Source organism: Bos grunniens, chromosome 1 (assembly GCF_055505025.1).
Source record: "Bos grunniens cultivar Pamir isolate PY7600 chromosome 1, Bosgru_T2T1.0, whole genome shotgun sequence".
Taxonomy (NCBI): Eukaryota; Metazoa; Chordata; class Mammalia; order Artiodactyla; family Bovidae; genus Bos; species Bos grunniens.
This window is the reverse complement of record NC_141165.1, coordinates 156,345,313-156,372,843: the sequence shown is the minus strand read 5'-3', so window position 1 is coordinate 156,372,843 and position 27,531 is coordinate 156,345,313. Positions and strand designations below refer to the sequence as shown.

General features: G+C 48.1%; 2 protein-coding genes across 5 annotated transcripts; both read right to left on the bottom strand.

The window, feature by feature from the left end:
* Positions 1-5,266: 5,266 nt before the first annotated feature.
* SMIM11 (small integral membrane protein 11) lies at positions 5,267-27,459 on the bottom strand. 4 transcript variants are annotated; one of them, XM_086414010.1, is made up of 5 exons: positions 27,120-27,178; positions 21,947-22,029; positions 21,015-21,114; positions 14,398-14,575; positions 11,737-11,918 (listed from the first exon to the last, which is right to left on the bottom strand). In XM_086414010.1, the coding sequence occupies exons 3-4, from the start codon at positions 21,024-21,026 to the stop codon at positions 14,411-14,413; spliced, it is 177 nt and encodes a 58-aa protein (XP_086270136.1). In that variant the 5' UTR covers positions 21,027-21,114; positions 21,947-22,029; positions 27,120-27,178; the 3' UTR covers positions 11,737-11,918; positions 14,398-14,410. The 4 variants fall into 4 exon arrangements, with proteins under 4 accessions (XP_086270153.1, XP_086270136.1, XP_086270146.1 ...); XM_086414027.1 differs by lacking the exons at positions 11,737-11,918; positions 21,947-22,029 and adding an exon at positions 5,267-5,639; XM_086414020.1 differs by lacking the exons at positions 21,947-22,029; positions 27,120-27,178 and adding an exon at positions 27,379-27,459.
* Positions 7,978-8,985, bottom strand: C1H21orf140 (chromosome 1 C21orf140 homolog). The gene has a single exon (XM_086413964.1). The coding sequence runs from the start codon at positions 8,940-8,942 to the stop codon at positions 8,187-8,189; it is 756 nt and encodes a 251-aa protein (XP_086270090.1). The 5' UTR covers positions 8,943-8,985; the 3' UTR covers positions 7,978-8,186.
* Positions 27,460-27,531: the final 72 nt, after the last annotated feature.

Here is a 27,531-nt window from a genome sequence, read left to right as displayed (position 1 = left end):
TCGCTTTCTCTATGATCCAACAAATGTTGGCAATTTGATCTCTGGTTCCTCTGCCAACATGTTCATCTGGAAGCTTTCAGTTCACGTACTGCTGAAGTCCAGCTTGAAGGATTTTGAGCATAACCTTATAAGCATGCGAAATGAGTGCAATTGTATGGTAGTTTGTACAACTAATCACTTGTTGGAGTTACTGATACTATTCCAATCTGTATACATGAAGTCAGTAGATTTTTAGTTTGACTTTAAATAATTGGTTAGACATGAATGCACAGAGATGTCAGTGGATGGAGTGACTGGTGAAGCCCACACTCAGGATCCCATCTGATTGCATTTATCCAGCCCTTCTCTGGACGATAATGGAGAATGAATCTGTAAGAAGAACACCATCCCTGGGCAGCTGGAAGGTGTTTCAAAGAGCATCAACTGAAATCTGTGTCCTCCACATACAGGAGAGTGTAGGATCCTATGTAATCTTATTAGACGAGCTCCTAACACATTTGGAAGGGGGGGTTGGGTTTCAAGCTTAGGTCGTACTAGACCTAAGAAATGAAGAAAGGCTGTTAGCAGCAGACATAGCTTAGAGCAAAAGAGACAGTCTGTGAGCAGCAGACCAGGCTTGAGACCTCGACTGTACAATCACCGAGCCCACATCGTGAACACCACTTATTGTTAACCTGCTCGGGATGAATCTAGTGGTTAAGAAAAGGTGAAAGTTTGCTTAAGGAGGCAGAGACATCCATAATGTATTTCGGCAGCTAAATATTTCAAACAAAAAGTCTGGGGTGCTTATTAAAAGGTCACCTCTCGCCAGTCTATCTCCGAAATTCTCATCTCAGGGAAGCGCACCTGCCTGAGGACATCTTCCCAACCACCTGCAGGGGCCCAGGATGTGCTGAGATCCTGCAGGTCTCCTCCACCCTGGAGGGAAGTCAGGGGTGATGGAGCATCTGCAGGGAAAAGAGGATTGAGGCTGGGTTCTCACACACAAGAGGCTGTTTAAAATGCAGTTTCCTGGGTTGGGCTCCATATCCAACGCGTCAGAACCCTTGTGGGGGAGACTGGTAATCGTGTACAAATTTGAACCCCCCCTCAGGGGATTCCAAGGAGATGGTCCTTGAACTTCCTTTGGGGCTTTAAATATGGGGAGTGGGAGGTGAAGCAGAAGCCAGGCTGGGAAAGAGCATCTGGAGAGGTAGAATGAGGAGTGAGTGACAGAAGGGAGCCGCGAATCCTCATTCAGCCCTTCACTCGAACACCCGCTTGACATCGATGACCCCCAACAGTTGTCATCTTCCCATCTCACAAATAAGGAAGCAAAAGCACAGAAAGGCTGACCTCTCTGTAAAAGGCAGAGAGGATACGGTCCTCTAGATCAGCTCTGGGGCTGCACTTATCACCCCCGAGCAAGGACCGGGCAGGCAGTTCTTGGTCTTTGAAATCGTGGGTCATCAGGTCTTCAAGAGGACACGCTGAGAACAGAGGCCAGCTGTGAAGAGTGGGGAGGGCGTGAGGAAACAGAGACCGCCCATTTGGGGAACTTCCCTGGTAGTCAATCAGTTAAGAACCCACCTTTCAAGGCAGGGGACGTGGGTCCCATCTCCAAGCGGGGAGCCTAGATCCCACATGTTGTGGGACAACTAAGCCCAGGGCAGAAGACAAGATCCTGACACAGACAAAAATAAAATGAACAATTAAAAAAAAAAAGAAACAGTGCTATTTGCATTCTTATTTCAAGTGTGTGTGTGTGTGTGTGTATGTGAAGGGCAGTGTGTGTGTGTGTGTGTGTGTGTGTGAAGGTGTGTGTGTGTGTATGTGAAGGGGTGTGTGTGTGTGTGAAGGTGTGTGTGTGTGTGGTCTGCAAAGTCAGGAAACCAATTATGCCTGAGCAATAGGTTCGTTGTTGTTCAGTGGCTAAGTCGTGTCCAACTCTTTAGTGACTCCATGGATTGTAGTTAGCCAGGCTCCTCTATCCACTGAGCCATGTTAGTTACAAATAACTAGTTAGTTTTCAAATATTGGCCCAATATTTTCCTTGGCCCTGCTAGCTCAGTTGGTTAAGAATCTGCTTGCAGTGCAGGAGACCTGGGTTCGATCCCTGGGCTGGGAAGATCCCCTGGAGAAAGGAAAGGCTACCCCACTCCAGTATTCTGGCCTGGAGAATCCCAAAGAGTCAGACACGACTGAGTGACTTTCTCTTTCACTTTTCACTTTTCTTGGCCCAATCCTTTCTAGATGTGTTGAACACTAATATATTGATTTTTTTTGTACTGTACTTCTTTTTTTTTTTCCAAATTCGCAATTAGCCCCACTGAATTAAGTTTGGAGGGACTTCACCTGAAAACACAGCAAGCTGGTTATTTGAAAATTGTAAAGAAGTTCTCCCAGCTTTGCTGCCTGCTGCACACCTCACAGGAGGGGACAGAGCCAATGGGAGCCAGAGGGGAAGGCAGGGGGCAGGGAAAGGATTTTCCAGAAAGAGTAAGCTTGCATTGGGTCACAGGGTGAGGGAGATGCAAAAGGAATGGTGGGGGAGGGAAGCTGGCTGGGTGGGGGTGGGTGGCATCCAGGTGCCTGGGCACTAAAGTCCTTGCTAAATGTGGGCCAAGGGGGTGCCCAGGGGAGCTGTGCTGGCGGACTCAGTTTCCACTTTGCTTGAGGCAACATCTTCGGCTCCAAGCATAGGAGGGGTGCCCATGGCCCCAGTGGGCAGAGGCTGGGGGCCTGAGGTCTGCAGTCCCCTCTCCCTGCAGACCAGGGGGACGCTGAGTCCTCGACTACAGCTCCCTGCAGAGACTGCAGGGTGCGGCTGGTCTCCAAGTCTGCTGGGGGACGGCAGCCTTTGTCCCCATGAGCCCTGCCAGGTGATGCCTCTGTAACTGCCGCTGTTGGGCCTGGAAAACCACACAAGGGTGTTTAACCAGGAGCTGGACTCCTCACTGGGCAAAGTTATGCTTCCCCACCATAACCTGGAAACCATAGCCCACCGCCCTGCTCCGTACCCTGCGGTGTCTTCCTTTCCTTCTAGAAGAGCCCAGACTTCTTCTCACGCAACGCGTTGTTTCCTGTTTCCACCCTGTCCTTTCCACACTTGCATTCTTAATTCATTCCATTCACACTGCTCCCCACTCTAAATATGCCCCCTTACACACACACACACACACACACACACACACACACACACACACACACACAGCTTCATGCTCACAGAACCCACGACTAAGGAAGCTGGTAGCCTGGGCACACTTGACTTTCTGCCTGGGCAGGCAGTCCCTTCCCTCTCTCCGTGATAAGCCACACCTCTTCCTCTGCGCTCGGCTCCAGCTTCATTTCTTCCTGCCACTCTGCCCACACCAGCCCTGGACTCTGACCCCTCACTTCCCTCACCTCCAGTGTCTCACTGACCAAGAGGTGCTCCTTACCACCAGCCTGACTGCCCCCAGGACCCGAGCTTGCTCTCTTTGGACCCTTATCCAGGGCACAGACTGTAGGCACATAGAAGTTGCTCTCATTTTTGCTGAGTGGACGACTGGTCACATCCAAAGGAAGGAAAGCAGGGATGCTCAGCTAGCCGCCTCACCACCCAAAGTAAAGACTACCTTTCCCGGCTTCCCTTGAGCCTAAGTCTGGTTGGTGAGACTTCCTGGAAAGTCCCTTAAAAGAAAAAGGATAGGTCCTTCTTTCCACTTTTTCTCCTTCTCTTCTGCTGGAAATGCTAATGCAATGACTTGGTCAGCAGCCATTTTGGACTAGGAGTTCAAGGACGAAACCAAGTCTAGGACAGTGGAAGAAAAAGATAGGACGCTGAGCTCTTTATGACGATGGATCCATCCTATTAACCGTGAACTGCCACCTTAGCACCTTAGGACTTCTTGTGTTGGTTGCGGGGTTAGGGGGTTATCTCCTACTTTGTTTAAACCTCTGTGGTTAGGGCTCCACTACTCGTAGCCTGGCCTGATCCTGGCTGACCCATACAGCCAGCTAGAGAGGGATGTGAGGACTTCCTAACAGGAAGACGTGGATTCTAGCTTTGACCCTCCTGTCCCTACAGGGGTGTGTGCATGCCCCTAGGTGAGTCAGTTACCACCTGGCCTCGTCTTCATTTGTAAAATAAGCTTCAAGATCACTGTCCTGCCTATATACAGGGTGGTTGTCTAAACTGAATGAGGTCAAGTATGTAAAAATGTTCTGTAAAACAGTCACAGATGGAAGGAGTTTGTATTGCCTGGGGTGGGGGTGCAGCTTGGTCCGTTGATTGGCCAGGTGTGGGCTCCATCAACCCAGCTGAGCCTGGACCTTCCTTGAGTGGTCAAAGCCAGAGCCAGGAGGCATCTGGCTCCGTGTTCCTATTTACTTCTGGGCTCATCCCAGGGCAGAGCCATTTTCCAACATCCCACCTCCTAGAGTTGGGGCCGTGTGGGGGGAAGCACTCTGGCCTGTGGAAAGGGAGTGGCAACATGGTTGTTAGTGCTGGTGAGGACCAAACAGGACAAGAGGGTCCATCAGCCAAGCTCTCGGAAGGAATCAGTGCCACCAACATCACAGAGTCCCCTCCAGGGGACGTGTCCATGCGCCCAGGGTTGCTGTGTCTTGACACCCACTGTTTACTTCATACAAGCGCTGCCCCCCCCAAAAGACTCCAGGCTATCCTCACCATCCCTTCTGGTCCACCCCACCAGGAGAAACTTTATTATCCTTATTTCCCTAACCTATCACAGATGGTCTGAAAAGAAATGCCAGTGAACATCATTTCCTTTGATTAAAGTATCTTAAGATGGCTGTGTCTACCCTTATTACAACCAAATGATAAAAAGCAGTGAGAGTTTTCCTAAAAGAGTGGAAAGGAAATGAGGTCAGTGACAGTAGGGCTAACTGTGGATGTGTTTCTGGAACCCCAGCCTGTACTGTAATAACGGGAATTCTTGAGGTAGTGGCATGGCTTGTGCTAAGCATTTAAAGCCCATAACTCTAGTTTACAAATGAGTTAACTGAGCCTCAGGGAAGTAAAGTAACTTGTCCAAAGTCTCCTAGTTAACAAGCTGGAAACTTGAGCTTCTACTGAGGTCCATCTGATTCCTGAAGCCCAGTGCGTTTACCATTCTCTTCTGCTGGGAGTTCCCACGCTGGGCATAAAGCAGCATTTCTTAATGATGAGTCTGATGTTACATACCCCAACAGCGCATTGACAGTGGCCCTTTGATCTCCAGTTACACCAATGTTCTCTTTCCCCTTCTTGTTTTCCTAATGATTGAACAAATCCTCGAAGGAATACAATCCTAATCTCACTTTATTTGATCATTTTGGCTTTCAAAGAAAAATAACTCCTGTTGGTCTATCTTGTTCATTCGATAACCTAAAACCTCCTTTTTTCTGTTTTTTTTTCTCACTGCAAAATCATGTGTCTTGAAAAGGCATCTCCTCTGGCTCGATTGTGTGCTGAAATACATTTTACTGGGTGTCCAGTTGGAGGCAGTTCTTTTGTTGGTTGATGCCTGTCTGATGTCAGAGAGCCTTACGCCTTGTGAATTGTGCGGTGAGAAAGAAAAGGTGGGCTTCATTAACCAAGCCAAGCATGCAGCTGGACACGTAGGCTTTAGAATCTGACTGATCCAAGTGTCTGCTTAAGGTCTCAGTTTCCCCATCTGTAAAATAGAGGGACTGTTATGAGAATGAATGAATGCTCTGTGTGAATAACGACTCTTAACTAGGAACTCTGGATTTGAAACTCAGCTCCTCCACATTGGAGCAAGTTATGTATATTTCTGTGCTTCAGTTTACCCTTCTGAGAAAGGGAGACAGTGGCAATTCCTACATCGCCAGCTGTTGTGAGGATGAAATGAGATAAGTTTGTGTAGCTCTTATTGCTTGTCAATACAGAACTCTGGACAGGGTGAGAGAAATGTGAGGTGGGGGCATTCAACATCCCCACACTCAGGCCCCTGACACTGAAGTCACCAAGCAGGTCTGAGTCCTATTACTTGTCCTCAAGGGAAAAAAAAAAAAAAGGGAAACAAAGGAAGATTTGACACAGAAGAGAAGAAAGTCATGTGACCACCGAAGCTGAGTTTGGAGTGATGTGGCCACAAGTCAAGGAATGCTGGCAGCCATCAGCAGCTGAAAGAGGCAAGAAATGTATTCTCTCCTAGAACCCATGGAGGGATGGTGGCCTTGCTGACAACTCGATGTTGACTCAGTGGAACTGATTTCAGACGTCAGGCCTCCAGAACGGGGAGAGAATAAGTTTTTGTTTGTTTAATCTAACAAGTGTGTAGTCATTTGTTACAGCTGTCACAAGAAACTCATACAGCACAGTAGGCTGTAAAGTTGGGGGTGCAGCTGAGACTGCCTGGTTCCAAGTGACTGGCAGTGCTGGGTGAAATTCATCCCAGATAAAATGCATGAAAACAAAATGCTGTGGGAGTCCACCACTTAGTTGCTGAAAATCACTGAACATCTCTTTTCTGACAGAATGTTTCTGCATAATCCAAAGACTTTTAGGAAGTGAGTAGGGCAGGGCAACAAGCAAATATTCAGGTTTGGAGCTGCTGTTGATGGTAGTTGTAAGGATTAGTGGTGGCATTTTTCACTTTTATATTGGCTAGCAGAAACCTAGTCTCACCATCTGACGTATAGGCAAGTCTGTTGGGAGTTGGGTAGCAATTTTCAGATGTTGTTTTCAACATACCCTAGCATAATCACTTCAATTGTAAAATTAATGCTTGAACATACATAAACAAGAGTGAGTTTTTTGATATGTTTAATAGGAGGCAGGTGTTTTTCTATAAAAGTGAAAAATGCCACTACTAATCCTTACAACTACCATCAACAGCAGCTCCAAACTTGAATAGGATGCTGTTGTATCAACCACAGGTGGCTCAGCAACCAGGGTCCGAAGATGCAAATGCATGATGCTCTAATGACCTCCTGTTGGGATTCTGCAGATGGTGAGTGCAGCCATGAAATTAAAAGATGCTTACTCCTTGGAAGGAAAGTTATGACCAACTTAGACAGCATATTAAAAAGCAGAGACATTACTTTGCCAACAAAGGTCTGTCTAGTCAAGGCTATGGTTTTTCTAGTAGTCATGTACAGATGTGAGAGTTGGACTATAAAGAAAGCTGAGTGCCAAAGAATTGATGGTTTTGAACTGTGGTGTTGGAGAAGACTCTTGAGAGACCCTTGGAATGCAAGGAGATCCAACCAGTCCATCCTAGAGGAAATCAGTGCTGAATATTCATTGGAAGGACTGATCTGAAGCTGAAATTCCAATCCTTTGGCCACCTGATGCAAAGAACTGATTCATTGGAAAAGACCCTGATGCTGGGAAAGATTGAAGGCAGGAGGAGAAGGGGATGACAGAGGATGAGATGATCACCAACTCAATGGACATGAGTTTGAGTAAATTCATGAAGTCCATGGGGTGGCAAAGAGTTGGACATGACTGGGTGACTGAACTGAACTGAACTGTTTGGACTCTTGCAGTTGGAATAGGAGATGAATTGGATAAGTAGGTGCTGTAGACACTCTTGTTTATGTCACCCAGTTGCCCACTAAGTCCTACTTGAACCAACTACTGTCATAGCTTCCCAGGTTCCTCATGAGGACCACCAAGTTGCCTTGGGGGATCTGCATGGGATTTAATTTCCTTGGGTGTCTCTTGCTCACCCCTCTGCCTCCTTGCTTTCAAGCGATGGGAGGAAAAAGCCAGTTCAGCCACCACTTAGACCACAACTGTCAATGGCAAACTGCCTCCCCATGGATTACTCTGGTGGACTGAAACCAGTAGGCACACTAGTTAATTTCAACTTTTTGTGACCACACACTTGGTTCTCTTTTTCTCCCAGACCTAAATTTTGACCATACAACCTTTAGCTCTGTTCACCTCAACTCACCACCAGGCTCCTTTGGACTGGGTTAACCTGAATCCTCCCACGGACATAATAGCCCTCAAAGTGGCCTTGATGAGAATGAGAGTCAAGATTACTAATTTACCAACAAGATTTAATGAAACCCCTCAGCAACCCATCAGCACTTTACCAAAGCCCTTAGGAACCTCAGTTCTCACAGGATCCCTGTGAGGTCATTATTAGAGTGTCTTTGGCCACAGTGGTCCAGAATCAAGACCAACAGAATCAGTAAAGATCATGCCCACAGCACCGTCCTACCACTGGTTGGAGGGATCACCACCCTTAAGAAAGTTTACCAAGATAGTAATTTTCCCATCTTCGTACTTTGGTAGTTATTGTCCTCCACTTGCTGAGGTTTATCCTTTCAATTCCTTTGCTGATTAAATCACTGAAGAGTATATACTGGTAAGAATAGACACCATCCACAGACTGCAGACAAAACTCCTTCCTATTATTGATGATGAACCATTTCAGAGAAGACCAGGCTGAGTCTAAAGGGTTCAGGTAATTGTAAGGAGAAGGCAGAGTGAGTAGTTTATGGCCATAGGACTTGGCTACCTCAGGACAACATGTGACGCTTGTTAAGTTAACCACCGAGGGGACATGGGCCTGGGCATCAGTCTCTTTGCCCTCCTTCGGCCTCGTCTCGTCCTGCTGCCTTCTCTCTTTGACCACAATGGCGCACTTGCCATAGGCCTTCTTCACCACATCACAGAACTCGAAGAAGAGGTTGTCTTCCTGTTTGATGCATAACTCATCCCTTAGGAACATTCGATATTTCCATGGCACCCATCCTTGACTACCACCAGCATGCACAACACACCAGGTTGGAGTCGGCATGTAATAACCATCACTAAAATCTTCCCCAGTTACAAGACTCTCAGGGATATCAGTTTCCCCAAAATATACTGTTGTAAACCCATCGTATTGCAGTGTTCTCAGTGTTTGCAAATACTGGAGACATTGCTTCTTCTTGATGCTATTGAATAGATTTCTGGTAATGATGTTTCTCAAAAGAGGTTTTGCAAAGTGAGGCATGGGAGGTCTTCAAGAGTTTTTCAAAACTTGCCTGCCTCCCTCTGGCCAGAGTAGGATGATGACCTCATAAAGGGCTTTCTTACAGCTGAGCTGGTCCCATGGATACACTTTGGATTTTAAAGCATCATGGAACACACTGAGAACAATTCCTGTCTGGCTTCTATGATATGGGAATGGGAACTGCTGGCTATCCATGATGGTACATCACATCTGCAGTAGGTCTGGAGAGAGACTCACAGTTGTGTTAGTTTGCTAAGGTTGCATAACAAAATAGCTGAAATTAACTTTTTTGCAGTTCTGAAGGCTGGAAGTTCAAGATCAAGGTATCACAGGTCTGGTTTCACCTGAGACCTTTCTACTTGGCTTGCACATGGTCACCCTCTTGTTGTGTTCTTATTTGGACTTTCCACCTGTCTCTGTTCTAATCTCCTCTCCTTATAAGGTCACCAGTTCTTTGGGATTAGGGTCCATCCCTTGAACCTCATTTTACCTTAATCAGCTCTTTAAAGACCCTATCTCCAAATATCGTCACATTCTGAAGTGCTGGGAGTCAGGGCTTCAGCATGAGATTTGGGGGAGACACAGTTCAGTCCCTGACAGCAACCTGTTAACAGTGATGAGCCAAGTTCCTGACTCATTTCCACGTGGGTCATGAGGGTCATATTTATATTTATTCATTCATCCATTCTGAGCACCAGTGGCACAGTCATGACACATCTAATGAGGCCTGAACATGCATATGGTTTCTGTCCATGTAAATAGCAGAGACACTGCTTTGCCCACAAAGGTCCTTATAGTCAAAGCTATGGTTTTTCCAGTAGTCACACATGGATGTGAGAGTTGAACCAAAAAGAAAGCTGAGCGCCGAAGCATTGATGCTTTTGAACTGTGGTGTTGGAGAAGACTCTTGAGAGTCCCTTGGATTGCAAGGAGATCAACCAGTCAATCCTAAAGGAAATCAACCCTGAATATTCATTGGAAGGACTGACGCTGAAGCTGAAACTCTAATACTCTGGCCCCCTGATACAAAGAGCCAACTCATTGGAAAAGACCCTGATGCTGTGAAACATTGAGGACAGGAGGAGGAGACGATAGAGGATGAGATGGTTAGATGGCATCACCGACTCAATGGACATGAATCTGAGCAATCTCCAGGAAATAGTGAAGGACAGGGAGGCTTGGAGGGCTGCAATCCATGGGGTTGCAGAGTCAGACACGACTTAGCGACATTACAGTGATTAATTATCTTCTCCTAGTGGGCTGCTGTCTATGGGGTCGCACAGAGTCGGACACAACTGAAGTGACTTAGCAGCTGTAGTGGCAGAAGAGAGTATCAGAAAGAAGGAGTTAAACCCCCAACAGTTTACAGAAAACCCATGGGCATGGTCAGTGGTTTATTCCCATGCTCAGGTCATCTGCTACCCAATTTTTCAAGATGGCAAGATGTTCCACAATTTCCAAAACTGAGGTTTAAACCCCAAAGTCTAGGCAATCACCTGTGTTTAAAATAAACCTGAACTAGATTCATTTCGATATTTGGCAAAACTAATACAATATTGTAAAGTTTAAAAATTAAAAAAAAAAATAGCTGAAGGATATTTTCCTAAAATAAACCTGAACTAGGTAGGCATAGATTCTCCATGAAATGTCAGGGGAAAGTCCCCCTGATTATTTTGGGATTTGTAGCTTATAGAGTCAAAATCTCCCATATTTAAAACTCTGTGTGTGTGTTGTGTGTTCAGTTGCTCAGTCGTGTCTGACTCTTTGCAACCCCACGGACTGTTGCCCGCTGGGCTCCGCTGTCCATGGCAAGAATACTGGAGTGGGTTCCCATTTCCTTCTCCCGACCCAGGGATTGAACTCATGTCTCCTGCATAGATAGGTGGATTCTTTACCACTGAGCCACATGGGAAGCCATTTAAAACTTTGATTCTCTATAAATTCCGTTTTCTAAGTTGTGACAAGGAGCATCCAGCACTCATAGCAAAATGGAAGAAAAATGTAATTCCTTTTATCCCTCATGCTTAAAAATCCAAGTTCTACCAATCTGGGCCAGGGTGGCGTGGGGGTCGGGGTGGAGATCTACGAATATTGCAAATTGCAAACTGCCCATGTGGCTGCAAGCAATGAGACCAAATATTTCACCATATCTATGGCTTTGGTTACTGTGTCCTCATTCCCCATCCTCTCCGGTATCTTGAGAGAAGTGAAAAAACAGGAACTTTTTAGTAGAGACCTCAGTCTGTTAGATGCAGAGAAAAATACTTACGGGCCCCGCTATCTCAAATCTGAAAGTCTTCTTGGCATCCTGTCCTTCATCTCATGCCAGCAAATCCCAACAAGCAAACTGGTGGGAAAAGGACAAAGCACACGTGGGCCCCTCTTTCTTCTTCGCAAAGGGATCCGATAGCCTGACCTAGACTTGGTACCCACCCTTGCAGGCAGGTCTCACCCCAGCTCCTCCCTGCAAGGACCTCACAGGCTCAGCAGAGGTGCCAACGCTGCTGGAGGGTTGAACAGCCTCCCTCCACCCCAAGGATGCAAACATGAGAAAGGGCCACAGTGCTTGCAGGAGGAGCTAAAGAGGAGACAAGGAGTGGATGTGCCAGGGAGCAGATAAGAAGGATGGAGGGCTGGGTGATGGGGACCATCTACAGCCCAGTCCTCTACAGAGGGGCACCTCTGATCAGGCGCCAACGGCAAGGAAATGCTGGAAACGCAAAACTCCCTCCTCCTCTGACTACACAGAGGAGAGCGAGGGGGAGGGAGAAGACAGGCACACATGTACTCTGGCTTATTCTACAAAGGTTATTTTATTTTAGCAAACAAAATACTGGTTCTTCTAAAAGCATATAAAAATTCACATCATTTTCAGTTAGACTAGAGGCTGCGAGTTTGTCTTCTGACATATTGTTCAATAATTAAGACTTTCTTCTCAGCTGGAGTCCACTTGAGCTGACAGTTACACCACAAAATCTAGAAAGGAAGACCAAAGGGATGACGATGAACTGTCTGGCAGAATAACTGTGAATGTTTTACTTGCTCAGCATCTACGTTTATGCTCAGCTATTTAAACTGAAACAGAAACCGCGGAGGCTTGTCTATCGATCATGTATTTTTAGCACCACAATTTCCTTTCATCTAAAAATCCCTTCCGTGTAAAACAAGGCTCCAGGCTAAACGCTGATAAGCCCCCTACCTGGGAGGGTAACCGGAGCCCCCTGGTCAGTTCTGGGCTGGGTGGGCAAGCCAGGCATCTCTCCTTCACATTGGGCTGCCATGGACATTTGGGGAAGGGAAGAAGTATCTGTGATCTCACATCTGATCTCTGCTTCCTCTCTGCAGTTAACGCACAAAATGATAACTCTGTCTGGATTAGAAGTCCAGGCAACACTTCAATGGAAACTGCCTTCCCTCACCTTTTCTAATTTCCAAGTACTCCCCGTTTCCCTGCTCTAGTGTGTGCTAGGTTGCTTCAGTGGTGCCTGGCTCTTTGTGACCCCATGGACTGTAGCCCGCCAGGCTCCTCTGTTCAGGGGGATTCTCTAGGCAAGAATACTGGAGTGAGTTGCCATGCTCTCCTCCAGGGGATCTTCCTGACCCAGGGATCGAACCCATGACTCTGCTGTCTCCTGCGCTGGCAGGTGGGTTCTTTATCACTTGCACCACCTGGGAAGCACCCCCCCCCACTCTAGTGCCTGCTCCTAAATTTCAGTCAATAAAAATGTTGTTTTTTTCCAGAAGGCAAGGTTTAATAACAGTAACTTCCTTTGCCTGTAACGTGTACAGTTCGCCAAGGCCCAGGGAGCAGTGGGCGATGAGAGGACTGCCCCTATCCTAGAGGGAGGACCAGGAGCCCAGTGTTTCCCACGGCTCCATCCTGAGGATGGACACAGTGCAGCCAGGGGTGAGGCCCTGCGGTTGGATGTCCCACCTGGGTTCAATTCTGCTTGTCTGTCCTTGACCGTGTACAGGGTGGGCCATGTTCTCAGTCTGAATGGACCACACAGGGCTGCCAGGAGTGGTCGGTAACATGGCTGTCTGTGAAATGCTTAGGAAAATGCTAGCACAGATCACTCAAGACATATTGCAATTATTATTAATGAAAAATCTATGAGTCCTGTAAAGGAAATCATCTCTACAGAAGCCTATCTCAGGGTTAACAGGGCTTTTGGAGGTCACCAAACCCAGCTGCTGAGAAGACAGTGGAAGAATCACCTGAGAGGTTTTCGAAAGAACAGGTGCCCAGATCCAGCCACAGATGTAACGGAGTCACTCTGAGGCTGGACCCTGGGAATCTGCATTGTAACAAAGAACCCAGGCAACCTGATCATTAATCAACTTTGGAAACCACTGATCTAGGATTCCCTGCTACCATATGTGAGTCCTCTCATTTTTTAGAGAAAAGCACAGACCTCAACCTGACAAGTGATGAAACTGGGCGAGCACAGGAGAATGAAGGAACCTGCTGACCGTCATTAGTCCAGCCTGTAAGCTGGGGGTTGAATAACTTCCTCCTGGTGCCTTAAAAACAAACACGTTCTGGGCAGCCCCTGTGCTATGGGGCAGCTCCCAGATGGCTCAGTGGTAAAGAATCTGCCTGCCAACGCAGGAGACCTGGGTTTCATCCTTGGGTTGGGAAGATCCCCTGGAGTAGGAAATAGCAACCCCCTCCAGAATTCTTGCCTAGAGAATCCCAGAGTCAGAGAAGCCTGGTGGGGTCACAAAGAGTTGGACATGACTGAGTGTGCACGCGCATACACACACAGATGAGCTCTGAGACAGGCACCAGGCTATAGCAATGAGGAAGATTTTGTGCTGGTGGAGTGGTCATAAGGAAGGCGTTCTGGGCCAGGGGACTAACAAGCAAAGGCCAAGAGAGTCTACTGTGGTGAAGGTGGTCTGCAGGAGCATGGGGAGAGGCAGCAGCGGGGGACACGTGACCTGGGTGAGGACGAGTGGAGAAGGACTTACATGCCGAATCTAGGAGTCAGACTTCATTTTGAGGTCAGCAGGATTTCTTAATCTTAGGTACAGGTAGGGGTCTTATGTGACCTGCGATCCCACATCCTCCCCATCCCTGTCTGCAATGTTAGGTCCAATTTAGGTGTTTCTAGTATGTGAGCTTCTCCAGGGAGAAGGTCCACAACTTTCCTGAAAGTATCAAGAGTCCTGTGACCCAAATTCTGTCAAACACCCCTGCTCCTGTGAAGGGAGAACCATTGCAGGCTCGGAGCAGAGGTGAGGACTTGTCCATCCCCTGTGGCCCCAGAGCAGATGGGGCTCAAAGGTCAGGACCTGCACTTGGACCTGACACAGAGCTGCCCGACCTCCGGGGGCAGGTGGGGCCCTGCGCCGTCCCAGAGCCTCAGGCCGGAGGGAGGCAGAGTTCTCATCACATCCAGGGGCAGGCCCGCCCTAACCTGCCGTGTAGTTCAGTCTGCAAAGCCCATACCTTTCACTCCCCTTTAGCTCTCCTTCTTCTCCGCCTGCTTCCTCTTCTCAGCTTCCACCTTTTGCTGCTTTGCTTCCAATCGTTTCCTCTGGTAGACTTTGACTCCGGCAAACGCCAGGCAGAGGATTAGTGTTTTTGCCGCCAAGATATACAGCAGCAGGGGGAAGTGTTCAAGCACCTTAAAGAAGAAAGAAAACTCGTGGAGCCGTTCGATCATGGATAAGGAATGTTCTTTCACGTCCCTTCACTTGGCACACGTCTCCTGTGCACCGTGTTAAGCACTGGGCACCAGGCTGGGTGGGGGCTCCCAGGTGCAGAGATGAGGGCCCGGTTCCAGGTTTCGGGCAGCCTGGTTTCAGGTGCCCTTCACCACCCCCTGGCTGCCGGCTTCACAGATGCCATGGCTGTGCTCTCTCACAACCTGACCATGCACTTTGCCCCTCACCCCCTGAGCCTGAGGCAGCGGCATGGTCTGCAGTGAGCAGCTGGAGCCGGGGGACTGGGCACAGCCCCGCTCGGGCCACTCACTGACCCGTGCACAGCACGTGCGGCCCGCATCGGTCACTTGACTTTCCCCAGCTTCTGCCTCTTCACCTGCAAAGGGAGGCTGGACCAAATCTTCCTTCTGAATCCCCACCCTTATGGGATACCATGATTGGCTCTTGGTTCCAGCTACGCGTTAGCACTGGTATTTGAAGGTAAAATAAATATACAAGTAAAATACAGTAAAACTTTACTGTAAAATAAAGTAAAACTTAAAATGTTAAAGCTTAGCTACTTAATTCACTGTTCCTGTAATTCTTTTGTTGGAGGGAAGTTTTAACCCACTGGCTAAGATGAGATCTGGGGAATAACCAGGGGATTGGAATCACTCTCTGTGCATGAGCAGGCTTTATTATGAAATTCTATATATCACAAGTATCTCAAGGCAAACAGTATACTAGTCTGGGAAACACGATTAGTAGAACCTGAATAATAAGTATGAGCTTTTTGTGTGTGATTAAAAATTCCTTCCCAGATAAAGTGAAAAGCTATGCCTTCATTGAGAGATCATTATTCCGGAGGACCAAGTAGGATTTAGTCCAGTGAACTCCTTAGGTGAAATGCCAAGCATCACTTAACTATATGCAGCACTGGGACAAGGAGACTCTTCCATGGAGACTGCATTTGTCCCTCCCTCTGATGGTTTAACTAAAGCTGATCTGAAATGGGTAAATGAAAACTTCAGCTGAGAACAGTCTGCTCCCAGACGTGGAGGGCTGTGAAAGGATCTGAACAAGGACTTGGTCTACACCTTGTTCTACAAAGGAGGACAGTAAAGCTCAGGGCGGTGGTGAGCCCCCCGCGTCACAGAGCTAATTCAGGAGGAGCGAGAGTTGGAACCGAACACTCTGACTCCTACGTCAGCCGTCTTCCCACTGACTTTTGATTTCAATGAAGTGGAATTAACTGACATCAACAAATTATGTCCCAAGAACACTCTGAGTAACTAGATAATAGTTTTCAACCACAGAATCGGGTTAAACAGTAAAGAATAAGCATAACCTATATACTTCATGGGAAATAGATGCGGAAACAGTGGAAGTAGTGTCAGACTTTATTTTTCTGGGCTCCAAAATCACTGCAGATGGTGACTGCAGCCATGAAAGTAAAGGACGCTTACTCCTTGGAAGGAAAGTTATGACCAACCTAGATAGCATATTCAAAAGCAGAGACATTACTTTGCCAACAAAGATCCATCTAGTCAAGGCTATGGTTTTTCCAGTGGTTGTGTATGGATGAGAGAGTTGGACTGTGAAGAAAGCTGAGCGCTGAAGAATTGATGCTTTTGAACTGTGGTGTTGGAGAAAACTCTCGAGAGTCCCTTGGACTGCAAGGAGATCCAACCAGTCCATTCTGAAGGAGATCAGCCCTGGGATTTCTTTGGAAGGAATAATGTTAACGCTGAAACTCCAGTACTTTGGCCACCTCATGCGAAGAGTTGACTCATTGGAAAAGACTCTGATGCTGGGAGGGATTGGGGGCAGGAGGAGAAGGGGACAACAGAGGATGAGATGGCTGGATGGCATCACTGACTCGATGGATGTTGAGTCTGAGTGAACTCCGGGAGTTGGTGATGGACAGGGAGGCCTGGCGTGCTGCGATTCATGGGGTCGCAAAGAGTCAGACACAACTGAGCGACTGAACTGAACTGATACACTTCAGAAAGCTCACTTTGGCAAACAAGTATAAAAGACTAAAAAGGTTACAAAAGCAAAAACCTTCTACCCTGACGAATACAAGCTGTTTAGAACACTGACTTGGTGTCCAGGCCCTTCCTGCCTCAGACCTATGGCTAATCTCCCTGACTTCCCCCAACAACCCTCCAACCATCTAATTCATCTACCTTCTTGAAGGGTCACAGCTTAGAGGAGAGGCTTGGCTCTACAGTCATAAGCCAGCTAAGAAAGAAAAGATGCTAACTTTTACCTCCTTGGAGACAAAAGTCACCAGTGTGGAGATATAAACTTCATTTTACGTTCACTGGGACTTTCCCTGGCTGAGCCCTAGTTAGCCCTGCTGCTGCTGCTGCTGCTGAGTCGCTTCAGTCATGTCCGACTCTGTGCGACCCCATAGACGGCAGCCCACCAGGCTCCGCCATCTCTGGGATTCTCCAGGCAAGAACACTGGAGTGGGTTGCCATTTCCTTCTCCAATGCATAAAAGTGAAAAGTGAAAGGGAAGTCGCTGACGCTGGCAAGTCACTCCCTCCCAATTCTCTCCATCCCTATGGATGAGCCCCTGGAGTCCTGTCATAATCAGACCCCTATTGCAGCCCACAGTTCATGCCTGAGTGCTGAGTCGCTTCAGTCGTGTCCAACTCTTTTCGACCCCATGGACTGTAGCCCGCCAGGCTCCTCTGGTCATGGGATTCTCCAGGCAAGAATTCTGGAGTGGGCTGCCATGCCCTCCTCCAGGAGAATTTTCCAGACCCAGGGATCGAACCTGCATCTCTTGGGTCTCCTGCACAGGCAGCAGGTTCTTGACCACTAGCACCACCCGGGAAAGCCCAGCCCAATGTTCTCCAAGATCTACACCCAAAACTAAGCTCTAGCAGTGACAGGATGTACATGGAAATCAGAAGCTAGAAACCCACTGAAATGGAAGCATGTCAACAAACAAACCCAGGGAAGTGGTTTTGGTATTTACTTTCTTTTTAAAGGCTGTGGGGAGGAGGCGGCAAGAGGCGGAAGTTTGGGACTGAGAGCGGGCAGTGCAGTGGGAGTCAAGGACACTACACAGGCTGAAGCGAAACTTTCAGGGCCACTGTTCCTGCAACTCTCAGGCAGGTGTGCTAGACCTTTCAGTTCAGTTCAGTTCAGTTCAGTTGCTCAGCCATGTCTGACTCTTTGCGACCCCATGAACCACAGCACGCCAGGCCTCCCTGTCCATCATCAACTCCGGGAGTTCACCCAAACTCCTGTCCATCGTTGGTGATGCCATCCAACCATCTCATCCTCTGTTGTCCCCTTCTCCCCCTGCCCTCAATCTTTCCCAGCATCAGGGTCTTTTCCAATGAGTCAACTCTTCACATCAGGTGGCCAAAATATTGGGGTTTCAGCTTCAGCATCCATCCTTCCAATGAATATTCAGGACTGATTCCCTTTAGGATGGACTGGTTGGATCTGCTTGCAGTCCAAGGGACTCTCAAGAGTCTTCTCCAACACTACAGTTCAAAAGCATCAATTCTTTGGCTCTCAGTTTTCTTTATAGTCCAACTCTCACATCCATACATGACCACTGGAAAAACCATAGCCTTGACTAGACGGAACTTTGTTGACAAAGTAATGTCTCTGCTTTTGAATATGCTGTCTACGTTGGTCATAACTTTCCTTCCAAGGAGTAAGCGTCTTTTAATTTCATGGCTGCAAGTACCATCTGCAGTGATTCTGGAGCCCAGAAAAATAAAGTCAGCCACTGTTTCCCCATCTATTTGCCATAAAGTGATGGGACCAGATACCATGATCTTAGTTTTTAGTTGTGTGAAATCTCTTCTTTTGATTTCCCTTCTAACAAAACCCTCAGATTAACTCCCAAACCTTCAGGGAAGTGAATCAAGAAAACACAGTTGGGTGGTCTAGCTCTATATCAGTTTTTTAAATAAACGCCAATACGCGTGTAATGAGAATGACTGCCTTTTAAAATTTATTCTTGGCCACGCCCTGCAGCATATGGAATCTTAGTTCCCTGACCAGCGATCAAACTCCTGCCCGTGGTGGGAGCTCAGAGTCTTAACTACCGGACCACCAGCGAAGTCCCGCAAATGACTGACATTTTCAAAACCCCCAGTTGCTGAGGTACTAAGGCACTGGGTGCTTGCTGTCGCTGACTGCTGCTCATGGCCACAGGCTGATGGAGGTAGACAGGGAAGCACAGGATGTCTTGGGCGTCCCACAGTCCTTTATCTCCTGCAGGGGGCAGGGGGTGTCACTGCAGTTTGGGCAGAAGGCCATTCCTTTCAGACACTACCTGGCAGGGCTCCCTGGTAGCCCTGGAGCTGTGTGTCTGCCCGAATGTCACGAAGGTACAGGCGGTTTTTGTACAGTTTTCTATACAAAACTGTGTTCCTGACACAGGAAAGGACTTCTTCTGTGACAAGTCGGGTTGGCCTGGGCGGTCAAGTGCGTTGCTGTCGCTCCACAACTAAAAAGAAAGCTTTCTCTGTGCAGTGGCTCACCGGAATACATCAGCGCCACCCAGGAACTCGTTCACCCACAGGCCAACGCGCTCAAACTCCAGTAGGTGGGACCACAATTCATATTTTAACTTGCCGAGGTGGTTTTGAGACGTGCTCTGGCCTCGGAGCACCAAGCACACACGCTGGCCCTTGCTGACGCGGCCTCTGGTACCAGCTGCCGCCCCGTCACCAACTACTCGCTTCAGCCTCTGCCCATGCTACAAACCCTTCACTACGTCTCAGCACACGCTGAGCCCGGCCCCCATCACCCCGCATGCTTTAATCCCCGTCTTTCCTTCCTGGCCTTTCTATGGGCAGCTCTGGAACACCCCACACGTGCGACATGTGCGTTCCTACATCTCTAAGCCCTCAGAGAGTCTTCACTCCACCGCCTGAACCTTGGCCAGGCTCCTCCTGGAGAAGAGTCCCCAGAGCCCCACTGTGCGGCCCCCAGGCCCCACGGGGCTGGGGAAGGAGGGGATCCGAAGCTGAGTGCCGAAGAATTGATGCTTTTGAACTGTGGTATTGGAGAAGACTCTTGAGAGTCCCTTGGACTGCAAGCAGATCCAACCAGTCCATCCTAAAGGAAATCAGTCCTGAATATTCATTGGAAGGACTGATGCTGAAGCTGAAACTCCAATATTTTGGCCACCTGATGTGAAGAAGTGACTCATTGGAAAAGACCCTGATGCTGGGAAAGATTGAAGGCAGGAGAAGGGGATGACAGAGGGTGAGAGGTTGGATGGCATCACCAACTCAGTGGACATGAGTTTGAGTAACTCCGGGAGTTGGTGATGGACAGGGAGGCCTGGCGTGCTGCAGTTCATGGGGTCACAAAGAGTTGGACACGACTGAGCAACTGAACTGAACTGTAGTCTCCTGACTCCCTGATCCTACTTTCAGATCTTTCCATTTCCTGTGATGAAAGCCAGTGGCTGTTCTGAATCAGAAAATGCTTATGATAACTGAAAAAATACATATAATGAGATCCTAAGTTTGGAGATATACACATTACACATATATATATATGAAAAACATGGGTAGAAAATGCACCAAAATTGTTAATATTAATAGCAGCCATCTCTGGATAGTGAAAAGACATACGATTTTGACTTGATCTGATCCTTTTCAAAGCATCTATTTTCATGACTACCCTAGTAGCCACCCTGCACCTACCCCATGCCACTTCCTTAAAGGACATAATGTGACACCCCCCCCCCCCCCCCGCCCCTATAAGACCCACTGACTGTGGCCCACAGCCTTCTGCAGGCTTGCAGCTCACAGGACATTCTTTGGTTGCCCTCGAACTTCTACTTCCACCAGCTGTATTGAAGGTTTTACAGGGGTCAGCTGTGTTTATGCCAGTCAGTATATTTAAGTAGCACTTGATGTCATAATGGATAATCTATTTAAACACGGCACTCATGAAATATGACCACAGAAAAGAAAGGCTATTTCCATGAAAACTAAGGTGTCTGTTTTGAAAGACTCAATTTGAATTAGGAAAAAAAATGCTGTTGGCAACACAAATGGGAAAGATTAAGGAAGAAGAGTGTAAAAATCAGGAAGGATTTTGCATGTCGATTGCTTCTTAAGATCTTTTTCATCCATTTTGAAGAAACCAAAATGTGAGATTATAGGTGAAACTTCAAAGGGGTGGTTTTTGCAAGCAAGGTGAGGCACGTCTGAGGGAAGTCATTGTCCTCCCAAAGAAAAGGCCTTCCTCCAAAAGTCTGGTGAAAAAAATGTACATTTATGTGTTTACTTAAAGTATTATATAATTCCTGCATTTTCTTCTTTTGTTTTTTTCTTAGTCCACTTATCTCTACAGAACTATTCTGAACTTTTACAATTAGGAGAAAGAAAACCCACAAGCCATAAATGTTTGATGATATTCTTACCTTCCAGTTCATGCTGGACCAACTGGGGCTCCACTCCTGGTTGTGTGGGCCACGCAGACAAAGGAGGAGCGGGAACCTGCTTGGGACAGGTCCCACTGTTCTGATGGGGAAGAGAAGAAACAGGTCAATTTGAGTTTTCTAGACAGACCGCCTTAGGAAGACTTTTCTCTGATGGGGAGAGAGGGCCCTTGAGCCAAGACAGCAAGCTCTGCAGAGAGAAGGGTTAGGCCACCCCAACTAGCGAGACAGCCTCGGCTCTTGCTGAGCAGAACGATCTCCTTGGCTGCTCTTGACCGGGGAAGGGAGCACAGCCAAGCAGAGGTGTTGGCCCCGCTCCTAAGGGAAAGCGTGCTCCCACTCCATTCATCTGTGGACAAAGGTGCCCAGGCGCTAATCTGACCCTCTCCCCACCTCCTGCCCTGAACAGGAGCTGGTCCGTGGATGGGGGTATCATTTTATGTCTCGGGTCCTGTGAGTATTAATTAAAGGAATACTGTTTTGCTTTAGTATTCATTTAATTTATTGATTTATTTATAAATTTGGCTGCATCAGGTTTTAGATGCGGCATATGGGATCTTTTATTGTGGCTCTCAGGCTCAGCAGTTAGAGGTATGTGGGCTTGGCTGCCACATAGCACGTGCAATCTTAGTTCTCTGACGGGGACTGAACCCTGCATTGGAAGATGAATTCTTAACTGCTGGAACACCAGGGAAGCCTCAAGGTAATATTGGTTTTCAAAAATATCTGGTGGGAAGGGACTCAAGGATGGGGGGAAATGGTATTAAGAAAGTCATTCCGATCTTAAAATTCCCTCTAAAATGTCAGGGAGACGGAGGGGAAGGTGAAGCGGAAGAGACAAGGCAGGGACCCGGCTGGGACACAGGATTTGCTCTGAGGCCTCCCACGTCACTATTTTAGACCAGGACACATACCCCACAAGTCAGAAGACCTGAGCTCTGGATGAAGGGCCTACACACTCTGGTAAGTGACTCCCCTCTGGGGGCCTCCATCCCATCTGTAAATGAAGACAGGGAGTGTCAACTACACGGGCTCTGGGGTCCTCTACTTCTACAATTCGGAGACTTTCAGCGTTAGGAATCACAGCTTCACTTTACTGTACCCGGCCATGCTAAAGTGCACTGAGTGCCAGTAACTCAGCTAGTCTTCACACCTGTCCCAAGAGGTGTAGTTTATCGTCTATACTCTGGAGTATCTGTGTGTGCGCATGCGCATGTGCACAAAGTCGTGTCCAGCTCTTTGCAGCCCCACGGACTCCTCTGTCCATGCGATTCTCCAGGCAAGAACACGAGTGGGTCGCCATGTCCTCCTCCAGGGGACCTTCCCGACCCAGGGACTGAAGCTGCATCTCTTAGGTCTCCTGAACTGGAAGGCGGGCTCTTCACACTAGAGCCACTTCGCGTGACAGTGACACGTCCACAGTCACAGTAAGGACTGGGATTGTAACTCATCCAGTCCGGCCCCAGGCTCTGATCCTAACGCAGAGAGCTCTGCACTAAAAAATCATGGGGACGCCTTTCTTTACATGGACTTACAACTAGGATTAAGAAAAATTCACAGGCCTTTAGAATGGGGAAAATGAGATAAACTTCCGACATGTGTTTTTGAAAACTTTCACTTACAAAAGCATCTAAACTTCATATCCAAGGTCATAGTATCTTGAACACAAGCGAGCAGCTGGCACAAGATAGCCAAGCTTTCCCCAGGATTTTTCAAAGTCAGATAAGCTCATGACAGGAATTTACACTATAAATCTGTTTAAATGAGATGACCATGATTGAAAGCACTCATGTGCTAAGTCGCTCAGTCGTGTCTGACTCTTTGCGACCCCATGGACTGTAGCCCACCAGTCTCCTCTGTCCATGGGATTCTCCAGGCAAGAACAGTAGAGTGGGTTGTCATGCCCTCCTCCAGGAGATTTTCCCAACCCAAGGTTCAAACCCAGGTCTCCCACATTGCAGGTGGATTCTTTACCGTCTAAGCCACCAGGGGAGCCTGAAGGTGCTCATTACCTTTGTGTATCAAAGACTTATTTGTCTATAAGGAACAGTAGATTTTGACCCGCCCTGGAAAAATATGTTCCCAACAGGTTACAACCTGTTGCTGGAATTTTCACTTCGAATAATCTCTGATAATCTCAGGAATGATCCATGTTGTAAATTAAAATGTCTATGCTGGAAAAGATTGAAGGCGGGAGGAGAAGGGGAGGACAGAGGATGAGATGGTTGGATGGCATCACCGACTCGATGGACATGAATTTGAGTAAACTCCGGGAGTTGGTGATAGACAGGGAGGCCTGGCGTGCTGCAGTCCACGGGGTTGCAAGGAGTCGGACATGACTGAGTGACTGAACTGAAGGTTGTATCAATTTTATTTTTCTCACCTCTATTTTTATTGAGTTGTCTACACATATAAGTAGACAGGTTTGGCTGTTTCCCACACATTTTCTGAGACCAAATGACTCCCTTAGTGAAGTCGGTTAGATATTAATTCCCAAGGTCAAGGACCACAAAAAGGTCCAAAAAAAACTTATAGGAGGAAGTAAAAAGAATGCCTGGAGGTCTGGCCCTCTGGGAATCATGTGCTAAGTTTACCAGGAGTATGACCTTGGATGAGTTGCTGGGCCTCTCTAAACCTCAGCTCCCTACTCTGTAAATTCTCCTTCAAAGACTAGATTATAAAAACATTAAGCACCAGGCTCAGCATATGAAAAGCACTTAACAAATACCAACCATAATTGTTATGATAAATGTCTTTCCAGTAACAGACATGGTAAGCTGATGAACATAAGCAAGTGGAGGTCAGGGCAAATGAGACAGCAGGGCATGGGATAAAGAACCACCACCAGATGACCAGAAGAACTGGAGATCTGTACTCTATGCTTGCGGGAGCCAATGACAAGGAATCTGACCTGGGGGCAATCCATTAGCCTCTCCAAGCCAAAGTGTTACCATTTTAAAAATTCAATGAACAACGCTGCAACTCTGAAATTCCTAAGTCACATTCTCTCTGATACAGAGCATCTAACTGTAAAAACATTACTGGCAGCTGCCTCATCGTCATATCTAGAGTGACAAAATTCCATCTCTTCAGGAAAGAAAAACGTTTAAAAGTCCATATGCAAAGCAGTGGAAGGAGTATGTTGAGGGTGGGGGAAAGGGCAAATTAATCAAACTCATTCCCACCCACTGCCTCCAAATGACAACTCTTCCCCAGTCAGTTCAGTTCAGTCGCTCAGTCGTGTCCGACTCTTTGTGACCCCATGAATTGCAGCATGCCAGGCCTCCCTGTCCATCACCAACTCCCGGAGTTCACTCAAACTCACGTCCACTGAGCCGGTGATGCCATCCAGCCATCTCATCCTCTGTTGTCCCCTTCTCCTCCTGCCCCCAATCCCTCCCAGCATCAGAGTCTTTTCCAATATGTCAACTCTTCGCATGAGGTGTCCAAAGTACTGGAGTTTCAGCTTTAGCATCATTCCTTCCAAAGAAGTCCCAGGGCTGATCTCCTTCAGAATAGACTGGTTGGATCTCCTTGCAGTCCAAGGGACTCTCCAGAGTCTTCTCCAACACCACAGTTCAAAAGCATCAACTCTTCAGCGCTCAGCTTTCTTCACAGTCCAACTCTCACATCCATACATGACTACTGGAAAAACCATAGCCTTGACTAGACGGACCTTTGTTGACAAAGTAATCTCTCTGTTTTTGAATATGCTATCTAGGTTGGTCATAACTTTCCTTCCAAGAAGTAAGCCTCTTTAAATTTCATGGCTGCAGTGATTTTGGAGCCCCAAAAAATAAAGTCTGACACTGTCTCCACTGTTTCCCCATCTATTTCCCATGAAGTGATGGGACCGGATGCCATGATCTTCGTTTTCTGAATGTTGAGCTTTAAGTCAACTTTTTCACTCTTCTCTTTCACTTTCATCAAGAGACTTTTTAGTTCCTGTTCACTTTCTGCCATAAGGGTGGTGTCATCTGCATATCTGAGGTTATTGATATTTTTCCCGGCAATCTTGATTCCAGCTTGTGCTTCTTCCAGCCCAGCGTTTCCCATGATGTACTCTGCATATAAGTTAAATAAGCAGGCTGACAATATACAGCCTTGACGTACTCCTTTTCCTATTTGGAACCAGTCTGTTGTTCCATGCCCAGTTCTAACTGTTGCTTCCTGACCTGCATATAGGTTTCTCAAGAGGCAGGTCAGGTGGTCTGGTATTCCCATCTCTTTCAGAAGTTTCCACAGTTTATTATAATCCACACAGTCAAAGGCTTTAGCATAGTCAATAAAGCAGAAATAGATGTTTTTCTGGAACTCTCTTGCTTTTTCCATGTTCCAACAGAAGTTGGCAATTTGATCTCTGGTTCCTCTGCCTTTTCTAAAACCAGCTTGAACATCTGGAAGTTCATGGTTCACATATTGCTTAAGCCTGGCTTGGAGAATTTTGAGCATTACTTTAGTAGTGTGTGAGATGGGTGCAATTGTGCAGTAGTTTGAGCATTCTTTGGCATTGCCTTTCTTTGGGATTGGAATGAAAACTGACCTTTTACAGTCCTGTGGCCACTGCTGAGTTTTCCAAATTTGCTAGCATATTGAGTTCAGCGCTTTCACAGCATCATATTTCAGGATCTGAAATAGCTCAACTGGAATTCCGTCACCTCCACTAGCTAAATTACAGGTTGCAACTCAGCCATTTTTGAGTTGCAATGGCACCCCACTCCAGTACCCTTGCCTGGAAAATCCCATGGACGGAGGAGCCTGGTGGGCTGCAGTCCATGGGGTTGCTAAGAGTCCGACACGACTGAGCGACTTCACTTTCACTTTTCACTTTCATGCATTAGAGGAGGAAATGGCAACCCACTCCAGTGTTCTTGCCTGGAGAATACCAGGGACAGGGGAGACTAGTGGGCTGCGGTCTGTGGGGTCGCACAGAGTCGGTCGGACATGACTGAAGCGACTTAGCAGCAGCAGCAGCAGCAGCAGGACTTCAGCAAGTGAGAACTGAGAAAGCTAAAAATATCAGCAGGCTAGTGCTCTGCTGCCATATGTACACCTGATGCAATCTTAGAACCAGGAGGCAGCTGGTGTCTGAGGGCTGAACTACAAAAGCCAACCAGATGGGGACAGTTTTGAGAGACATAAAATCTACGAAGTGCAAGAAGTTTTAAACTTCCTCTGGAACTATCCAGTCTTAGCTTTAAATTCAAAGATAACAATGACTTAGAAAGAGATGGCTCTATTTCCTTTCCTGCAAAAATATCCTGATTTTTCCTCCTAAAGAAAACAGAAAAGCTACTGGCTTATCTTGATTAGGCTAATTATAGCAATATGAACAAGGTATAGTCCACAATTTTATTCTTGCTCCACCTAACAGACCCAAGGGTCGGTCCGTCTCTTGGTATCTCACTCCAGCCATTCATTAGGCTGTGTCCTTAGTCTGAACTTCCCTAAATTGCTCTCATTCCCAGCCTCCTTCCACCCCAACCCTTCACCCCATCATTTGAAGTAGCGATGGGTGCGTGGAGGAGGTGGGGTGGTGGGGAGTTCCAGATGAAGCGGGTTTTATCAGTTGGGCTGACTTCTGAGCCCCACGCCGGGGTCGGCTGGGGTTCCCAGGACAAGGGGCTGGGCCTCTGCCCCTCCGTGACTTGGAGGGCCAGGTAAAGGTCCTCTCCAGCCTCCACACTGGGGTTGGGGGCAAAACCTGCCCCGCTCACATCTGAGGATGAGGGCCAAGGGCGACGGCCGCTTACCCCACCTACACAACAGGGCTTCTGGGACATTCGCTCGCCCCCAAACCTCTCTCTCTTGGAACCACATCTGGGTCCCCCTCTTCGGCCTGCGTGCCAGCCTCCACACGCCGCCCCCCTCCCACCCCCAGCCACTGGATCCGTGCATTTTGGGGTGCCTGGACAAGCCAGCCAGGCCGGACGCTCCGCGGGGGTGGGCCGTGGTGGCTGGCACCCCCGCGGTCCCGCTGGAGAGCGTCAAAGAGAGAAAGCGCGAACGCGACGCCTGGGCGTCCCCCAAGGAGCAGCCGGCTGCTTTTGTGTCCGGATCCCGCGGACACCGACGCCGCCCACTTACAGCTCAAGGCCGCGGAGGATCCAGCTCCGGAGCCGCGCGCAAACCACCACTCCCACAATGCCGCGGGGAAACTACACGTCCCGAAATGCACCGCTCCGCGCACCGGCGCAATAAGCCTGCGCAGGGAGCCTGAGCCACCATAGTGGGTAGGCGACTCCACGTCATGGTGGGTAGGCGGGGCCGCACACAAACCACGACTCCCACCATACCGCGGGGAAACTACACGTCCCGAAATGCACGGCTCCGCGCGCCGGCGCACCTGCGCTGCTATGGCGGGTAGGCGGCTCCTCCGGCGCAGTGGGCCCGGGCCGCGGAGACGGTTTCCAGGTTCTCGAATCCGCGCTATGGGCCGGGGCGGCCTTAGTGCGGCCGCAACATGGGTCACCAGACAGACTTGGCTGGGCCGGGGCGA

Coding starts and splice junctions, on each gene's coding strand:
- C1H21orf140 (XM_086413964.1), bottom strand. CDS start 8,942: ATGCCTCACTTTGCAAAACCTCTTTTGAGAAACATCATTACCAGAAAT.